General features: G+C 56.7%; 1 protein-coding gene across 2 annotated transcripts; it reads right to left on the bottom strand.

The window, feature by feature from the left end:
* Positions 1-4642: 4642 nt before the first annotated feature.
* Positions 4643-8262, bottom strand: TINCR (TINCR ubiquitin domain containing). 2 transcript variants are annotated; one of them, XM_079772733.1, is made up of 3 exons: positions 7963-8262; positions 5875-5965; positions 4643-5329 (listed from the first exon to the last, which is right to left on the bottom strand). In XM_079772733.1, the coding sequence occupies exons 1-2, from the start codon at positions 8220-8222 to the stop codon at positions 5962-5964; spliced, it is 264 nt and encodes an 87-aa protein (XP_079628859.1). In that variant the 5' UTR covers positions 8223-8262; the 3' UTR covers positions 4643-5329; positions 5875-5961. The 2 variants fall into 2 exon arrangements, with proteins under 2 accessions (XP_079628859.1, XP_079628860.1); XM_079772734.1 differs by having other exon boundaries at positions 8019-8262.
* Positions 8263-8822: the final 560 nt, after the last annotated feature.

Below are 8822 nucleotides of genomic sequence, written 5' to 3'. Positions count from 1 at the left end.
TAATAAATTTTTATATTGGTTGCATGTTAAAATATTTTGAACATATTGAATCAAATAGTATTTTAATAAAACATTATTAAAATAAAATGTACCTGCTTATGTTTACTTTTTCCTAGTGGTACCAGAAAGTTTTAAATTACATTTATGGTGATCTTTCTACCACTCAGTGCTAGGCGGACTTGATGACATTTGTATTCATGCCACCTTTCTACTGCCCACCAGAGGGCACTGTACTCTCGCAGTGGGGTCAGGCAATCTGAAATTTGAGGGCAAAGGAAGTAGTTCAGACAAACTGTTGGTCCTTTGTGGTTTTTGTCTTAGATCAATTTTTACAAACAGTCCTATGTTTGCCATGTGCTCTATCTCTCCATGTGAGGGAAACAGATCTACCTCTGGGTAAGGATGCTGCGCCTAACCCTCACTTCATTCTGCTGGTGGTGGCAGGAGAGGAAGAATTAAGCCTGCAAAGACAACTTGCCATTTCTGCAGCATTCATCGGATATGCCACACTCTACTAGCTCGAGGTGATTCTCCCAAGAAATTCATCCCAACAGACAAGGATGTTTTCTCTTTCCCTTTTCCAAATGAGAAAACTGAGGCTCAGAGAGGGGAAGCGAATTGCCCGAAGTGGCCCAGCAGAGCTAGGCTGTGCACCCAGCTCCATCTGGCAGCAGCGCCTTCTCGGACCTTCCCCTGAGCCGGCCACTTCCCAACCTCTAATTAACTCCCGAGAGGTGGTGGGCAGACACAGCAGCAAGGACACTGTATCTGTCCACATCAGGCCAGAGGAGCAGCCAATAATTAATTCTGAACTTTTCCCATTCATCACCATGGCAGGAACCAGAATGCCTGGAATCCCAATCCCGAGCCCCTGTGCCCCGCGGCCACCTGGAGCCGGGCACGATGGTGACAGGAACTGGGGCAGGAGGCCTTCATGGAGCCTGAGGAGGGAGGATGTCCCCGGTCCCCCAGTCCCTTACACTGGCTTATTCTCTTATATGTATATTTTACTGTTGCTAGCCTACACTGGGTTATTAAATGCCGTGTGATCCAGTGGTGACCAGCTGAGACCCCTTCCCAGCCTTCACGGTGCCCACAGGCTAGCAGAGAAAAACATACATTGAATGAATAACAACCTAAATAATTAATGCCACAGAGGAAAAGAACAGGATGGTGTGAGCATGCAAAACGGGAGAGTTGTTCAGGGCCTCCCCCAGGAAATGACAAAGAACCTGCAAAGCCGCGAGTGAAAGGTGAGGGGTGAGGAGAGGGACCTCCACACTTAGAAACAGCACATGCAAGTGCCTGTGGCTAGAAAGAGTGGGGCCCCAGCCAGGGGTCAGGTGGATCTGGAGCTCAGAACCCAAGGGTGAGGTCAGTGCCTCATCAGGAGCCCTCAGGGCTAGGCCTGAGCCCGCAGTGAGGCCGCAGCCTGCAGGGGATGGGCCGGGCCACAGCGGGGGAGAGACAGGCAAGTTTTCCCGATGGTGCAGGGGATGGCAGGAAGGCTGTTTCCTCCCAGGTGAGTCAGATGGCAGGCTGGGTGGTCAACTCTGCGACTTTTTTATTTATTTATTTATTTTTTCCTTACAACTGTTTTCCCCTTGGAGGATTCTTTCAAACCCATGTGTACCCGGGGATGAGTCAGGCTCTCTCTGCCAACCAACAGCCTATGCCGTGAGAGTAGCTCCAGGCGCAGCTGCCCTAAACACCTCCCTCCTCCGGCGGTGGGAAAACTGAGGCCCAGAGAGGGACAAAGACCACCCAAGGTCATCAGAGGAAGTCTGTGTCTGGGGTACCAGGAGCAGCCCCCACTCTGTAGCCCGTCTCTTCTGCTGGACCTGAAGCCCCAGGAGGGCCCACGGCTGGGTCTCCTGATCACCACGCCATCCGCCATCCGTGTAAACTGGTGGTGCTTAACCAATTATTTCAAACTGCATGGCCGCAGCAGCTGCTTAAAAATGCCCGAGGTCACATTCAGGGCATCAGGGGAAAAGGGGGTTCTTTTAATTGAGTTGAGAGAGAGAGAGAGAGAGAGAACAGGACTGAAGCGGGGGGTCGGGTAAGTGTGGTTTCTAGCGAAGCCACGGGTGCCTCCTCTGGGAACTGTCTGGATTTACGTGCCCAGGAAAATGCCCCTTGACATTCTGAGAGCACAGACCAGGTGGGCAGCTAAAGCAGGAGGTGGCTCCTCCCTGGGACGCCGTGGGCCCCAGAGAGAGAAGTGGCTGCCAAGTCTCACCCGAAACTTCTCACAGCCCAGACTTGCTCCTGGGGTGGAGCCAGGAGCCTGAAAGGCCCTGGGGTGGGGGGCGGGCTCCCCCAGTTTCTCAGCCCAGAAAGGGGAGGCGCCTGGCTTAGGGTCCCCCAGAACAGGATTCAAGGGGAAAGGCATTCCTGGCAAAGGACACAGCTTATGCAAAGGCCTGGACGTGAGCAAGAGGAAAGGGTGGAGGAAGCGCTTGGTCATGAAGTCTGAATTGGATTTTGTTTTCAAACACTTAATCTTTCATCAGTACACATTCCACGACAGCCAGCCCCTCTGTACCTAGTCCCAGCCTGGATGACCCCAGGTCCCCAGAGGCAGCTCCCCAGACTGGGAGGACACACAGACCTCCCAGTTCCAAGGGGCAGGCGTGGGCCAGGAAGAGGGACGGAGGCTGCGGGACCCAGGTGTGGTCTGGGAGAGAGCGGTAGAGCCCACATGGAGGTGGGGCATTCGTGGTGGGCATTGAAAGTTTAGGGGTGTGCCAGGTGCAGAAGACTGAAAAGGGCATTCTGGGTAGAGAATATGCATATGCAAAGGTCTGGAAGTGTGCCATTACCAGGCCAGGGCTGGAACCGTCAGGGTGTTCAGTGACAATGCTGGCCCCAGGTGGTCATGGCCGGACCAGAAAGAGATACCGGGGGCCACAGAAGCCCAGAGGGAAATAGAGGCTCTTCTCAGAGGATCAGAAATGGCTTCATGAAGAAGGGGCATTGGAGCTGGGGTTTTAAAGGATAAGTAGGAGCTTGCCAAACAGAGAAGGTAAGGCATGCAAATGGAGCAGACGGGTTGTGTCCAGAATTCAAGGAATATGAAGATGGAGCGGGAGGAGAAAGAAGGACTGGAGGAACGGGCAAGTCAATGCGAGATGTCTCCAGATCCAGGCTTAGCAGCCCGCCATTTAAGGCCAAGAAACCCGTGAGCCTGTCCAGCCACTGTCAGCTCTTCTCCTTGGGTCATAGGTACCCCCCACTTTGGCCGATAAGGACAGTTGATGGGGACACTCTCCACAATGTGGCTCTGGGACCTCAGGCCAGGCTTGTGCCTCAGTTTCCCCATCTGGAAAATAGTGACACCAGAAGCCACTTTTGCTGTTTGTGTTCATCTCAGGACTGGGGGGGGGGGGGGGTCTTCAACAAATAATGTGAAGGAAGGGAAAGAGGGAGAGAAGGGGAGGGTGGGAAGGAAAGGAAGGAAGAGAAAGGGAGGGGAGGAAAGGAAAAAAGAAGGAAAGGGGAAGGGAGGAGGAAAGAAGGGGAAGGCTTTGTATCTCGCCTCCAGACCCACACCAAGGGACAGGTCCAACATTATTATTTCACAACATGCCAGAGCTGTCTAGGCTTAAGAAATGGGTGGTGATTTGCATTCATTTGCATTAAATTTGCATAGTGTTTGTTAACCGTGAAAACTCCCTGAAAGTGCTTTCCCCGACTCCCATCCCATCTAGACGCAGGAAACTCTCCCCCATCCTCACCAGGGCCCCCCACACACACACACTTGGGCTGAGGACCCCTCAGGTCAAGGGCTGCTGGAGTTGCAGCCTGGAGGGGAGGATGGTGACCTTGGACACCCCACCTGTAAAATGGGCCGTAATTATAGCCACCATCGCAGTTAAACAGCATGGCTGGCCCCACAAGTATATGGTACAGACCCTGGCAGGGAGGGGCTGAGGGATTGAGCTGGGATGATTATTAAAAAGCCCTACCTCTCTGCTGGGCCCTGGAAGGAGGGGTCCTGGGCCCCCAAACGTGTGTGCACCCACAGGCCCATGCATGTGACCCAGGGACAGAAGCCCAAACCTGGCAGAATAGGGGCCTGGATGCCTCCCCCACTGTGCACCCACAGGGCCCTCGGAAACCACCTCCGAGGGACAACCTGGGTCACAGCACTGCACCCCCCAGGGAGACGCGAGCGCACTGTCCCCACAGCCGTGATTTCTTATCCACCTGTCTCCGCTCTGGGCCTTGCGGCCAACATGACTCTTTCTTAATTAAAACATTATTTCTTCCCAGGCTCCCGTGCCTCTTCCCGGCGCCAGGCGCCAGGCCAGCAGCTGGAGCGTGAACGCCACACCACGCGCAGGCCGGACCCTCCACCCCCAACCAGCCTCCCGGTCTGCGCAAAGGACCTGACTCCACGCGGCTGCAGGTCAGCGATCCAACCAAGGCTCCGCGTTCTATCTGGGGGGTCTTGTACCCAGAATTCCCACAACACACTGCCTGGAACGTCCTCAGAATTACCACCCGTGGCTCAGGGCTCAGAGTGGAAAGCAGGGTGAGCGGCTGCAGCCAACCGTAAGGAGTTGTTTTCGGCATTCGGGACCACGCAAAAAACGTGCTTTATTGTCACAATAAAAATGAGTGGGATGGGGGGGGGGACGATTACCATCCAAGCCTCAGTGCTCTACCAGGCACGGGGCCCCCAGATCTCTGCCTACTCGACCAGAGTCCTTCAGACCCAACCAGGAAACCCCCCATGCAGCAGGCAGGGGGCAAGGCATTAAGGGAGGGCACTCCAAGGGGGCGGGCACAGATGCCATGAGAGGAGGTATTTGGGGAAAAGGGTAGAGCAGTCTCCACCTTCAGTCATTTGAGATTTCCTGAGCGACTGGCTATACCCCACAGCCAAGGCTGTTCACAGTAGAGGGGCTCGTGGGGACCCACAAGAGGATGCGGTGCTCACTGGCTGGGCAGGAGGGCACCCGAGAAGACTTCCTGGAGGAGGCTGGAATTCCAGGTGGGCTGGAGCCGCAGAGAGGGGTGTGGAAGGTGCCTTTGGCAGGGGCACAGCTTGGGCAAAGTGTGGCCACGAGAATGTACAAGGTAGGAGAGGTGCTGCCTGGTTCCCGCTCCTCTCCCCTCTGCTTCCTTCACACGCTAGCCCTTGGCTGGCCACGCTGGCACCGTGGTTCCTGCTGCATGGCCTCAGGGTCACACAGTACAACCTGATGGGCTGAGCCGGGGCGACAATGTCCTAGTTCAGTGTCAGGGAGTGGGGCTCCATCAGGAGTGTCCCCGGCAGTGGGCATCAGCTGGTCAGGGCAGTGTTCTAGGAGCCCAGGACCTGGAACAGCAGGAGGGGTGGATAAGCCAATCTCAATCCAGGCCTCGAGGAGCATGAAACACCAGCTCTCTGGCCAGGTTTCCTTCTTCCCTTTTCCCTAATATCCCCTCCCGACGGGTGTGGACAGCAACACCTGCAGTCATTCCCTCCTTCCCCACGGGCCTGGTGCCCCCCAGGAGGGACAGGATGGCCCTTTAGCCACAGGCAGCCAGCCATTCTTAGAGGGAGCCACCGGGTGGGAGCCACAGGAATTCAGGCCAAGAGTACAAAGTGAGGAGGCGGGTAACAGAGCCCAGAGAGGCAGTCGTTCACCCAAGGCCACACAGCAAGTCTGGGAGCATCATTCATGTTAGGGGCAACGCGGTTAGTCCAAAGGTAAGTGAGAAGGCAAGGGTAGTGTCCTTGCCCAAGGGGTGAAAAGCGCAGGGGTTTGGAGTCAGGGGGGTGGGGTGACACTCAAAAGAGGTGAGTCCCTTCTCCTCTCTGGGCCTCATTTCCCCCCAACTGTGGTCCTCACAACAGGTAAGGTCCCTGGAATGACTTACCTCCCGAAGGTGTCCCCCACCCCAGCCTGCTCCTTCAGCCAGCATCTTCGGTCCCCTCGGTCATGGCTTCACCTCCTCCAACCCGGACTACCTGCAGGAGGGGGACAGAAAGACACAGATTGCAGGCCAAACGCTGTCCTCACCTCAGCACTCAAGGGCTCGCCTATCTGCACAGTGTCTGGCTGATGCATCTTCCCACATCTGCCAGGACTTACCCCCAAGTCAGAGACCTTCTCCCCCACATCCAGGAACTGCTGGAAAATGTTCTGAGCAGCCCTTTCCTCACCTTCAGACAACACATTCCACAAATATTTATTGAGCACCTACTATGTGCCAGGCACTGAACTGTGAACACAACAGTGAACAGGATGAACAGCAATGCCCTCATAAAGTTTACAGTCTGCTGGGGGAGATGGGGTAAAAAAAAAATTTTTTTTTGAAAAATATAGAGAAGTCAGGGGTTGCTAAGTGTCAGAGAGAAAGATAAAAGCAGGGATGGGGCCTGGCTGGTGTGGCTCAGTGGTTGAGCATTGACCCATGAACCAGAAGTTCACGGTCAGGGCACATGCCAGGGTTGCGATCCCCAGTAAAGGGGTGTGCAGGAGGCAGCAGTCAGTGATTCTCTCTCATCATTGATGTTTATCTCTCTCTCCCTCTCCCTTCCTCTCTGAAATCAATTATATACATATATATATATATATATATATATATATATATATATATATATATATACACACACACACACACACACACACATACATATATTTCTGCCAGGATGTATATATCTGAACAAAGACCTGAAGGAGCTGAGGGAGGGAAGGAGGAAGGTGTAAAACATTCCAATCTAACATTAATCATATGTTTATTTGGTTTCATGTCTGTTCAGTGAGGGCAGGCCTGGTCTGAGTCCCCACTGGGTTCCAGTGCCCAGCACATGGCCTGGCACACAGTAGGCACTCAATAAATGCTTATTGCATATTGAACGATGATTATGGTGTGTGATGTCTGGGGTTGTCCAGCTTCCAGACCTTGTAGAAGGTGCACTGCCAGGAACACCCTCTGCCAGCCCAAGCCCCCAACCCCCATCGGTCACCATCCCATCGTCTCCCCCTGCCCCTAAGATCCTTCCTCCCCCCCCCCCCCCCCCCCACACACACACACCTTGAGTCTCCAGGACCGGCATCTGAGGCTCCTGCTCTCAAAACATCACCGCAGGCTTGGCAGACCAAGCCTCTGTGGCCCGACCAGCACAACCCCCCTGAACTCCAGGGTTACACATATGGCTCCAGTGTGTCCCCTGCCCAACATCTCCAAGGTGGAACTCTGTGACCAGCCCCTGCCAATCTCCCTCACCTCCCAGTGTGTGCTCTCCCCGCCGCCCAGAAGCCCTTCTCTGCAGCCCCCTCGTGGGTCACCCTGGCCCGGACTCCAGGTGGCCAGGGCAGAGTGTAGGCAGCCAGTGTCGGGATGGGAATGTGGGGTGGCAGGGGTACTGGGGGAGATGGATGAAGAGGGAAGGACCAGAGACTCAGAAAGACAGAGCCAGAGCCAAACAGAGACAGAAATGCACCGGGAGAGACGGAGGGAAAGAGAGACAGAGAAAAGAGCAGAGACAGAATGGACAGACAGAAATGGGCCGAGCCATAGAGAGGCAGAAAGAATGATAAGACGTGGAATAAATAGGACAGCACCGCGGAGAGAGGGAGAGAGGGGAGACAACGAAAGGGAGGGGAGGCCAGAGACAGAGGGAGAGAAAGGAAGGAAGCAGGCAGGGGGCATCCAGCTGCCCTCCTGGCGGCTCTCGGGGCCTGCCGCCCTCCATTCCTCTGTTCCAGCGGGTACCCAGCAGGGCAGTGCTGGGGCCGGGGGAGAAGGCGTTCCAGGGGTCGGGAAGGACCCCTGGTCTACCCGCCCGCCCACGTCCCCCCTACCCGGACCCCAGCCAGGCCCTCTGGCGCCCCGCTATCTCCCCGAGCCCCGACTCATTCCCATCCCCCACCCCAACAGGCCCTCCGGTCCCCTGCCTTCCTCTCCCAGCCTGGACCGGCTCTCACCCCGGGACCCCAGCCCGCCCGCCCGGCCCGCCACCTGGGGTCGCTGACGAGCAGCAGCACCGAGCCGTCCTGCAGGCGCACGTCGCGCACCGTCTGGTGGTCGTCCAGCCGCCGCGCGTTGTAGTAGAAGGTGCGCTTCCAGGAGCTCACGCCCTGGCCCACCAGCTGGGCGCGCAGGTCGCTGAGCGTGTCGCGCGGCCGCACCGTGAGCGGCAGCAGCAGCGCCTCGTCCGCCAGGTGCACTTTGATGTGGTAGCGCTTCCAGCGCGACAGGCCCCGCCGAAGCCCCTCCATGGCGCCCGCCGGGCGCTCCCCGCCCGGCCCCGGCCCCGGCCCCGGCCCCTCGTGCCCAGCGCACCCGCCCGACAGGACTGGCAGCCCGCCCCCGCCGCGCCCGCCCGCCCGCCCGGCCGGCCACGCCCGCTGTGCCTGGGGGAGGTCCCTGGAGGGCGGGGCAGACGGAGGGCAGGGCAGGCCGAGGGCCCCTCGGCCCCCCCCCCCCCCCCCCCCCCCGCAGACACCTTTCCCTTCGTGCACAGATGTATTAAGTGCCTACTGGAAGCGCCCGGGATACCTGCGAACAAAGCCCACAATGAGGAGACACACCGTAAAGATGAATACTTAAATACCCAAGGCACCCTGTCCTGGGAAGGGCCAGGGAGAGAAGAAGGAAGGGAAGCGAGGTTGGAGATCTAGGTTAAGAGAGATCTCTCTGAGGAGGTGGCATTTGAATTGACTTCTGAAGGTGAGAAGCAGTGAGTCAGTCATGCAAAGGGTCAAGAGTGCTGCAGACCAGACGGAGGCGGGAACAGAGCTCGTGCAAAGGCCCTGGGGCAGGGTCATGCCTGGTGGTTGGAGGAACAGATAGGGGGCCCTGGTGGCTGGAGCAGAGTG

The sequence above is a fragment of the Cnephaeus nilssonii genome, assembly GCF_951640355.1.
Source record: "Cnephaeus nilssonii genome assembly, chromosome: 5".
In the NCBI taxonomy this organism is placed as follows: domain Eukaryota; kingdom Metazoa; phylum Chordata; class Mammalia; order Chiroptera; family Vespertilionidae; genus Cnephaeus; species Cnephaeus nilssonii.
Note: the sequence above shows the minus strand (reverse complement) of the source record. Positions and strands in the feature narration are given on the sequence as shown.

Excerpts from the sequence above, each read along its gene's own strand:
- TINCR (XM_079772733.1), bottom strand. The coding sequence starts at position 8,222 with ATGGAGGGGCTTCGGCGGGGCCTGTCGCGCTGGAAGCGCTACCACATC.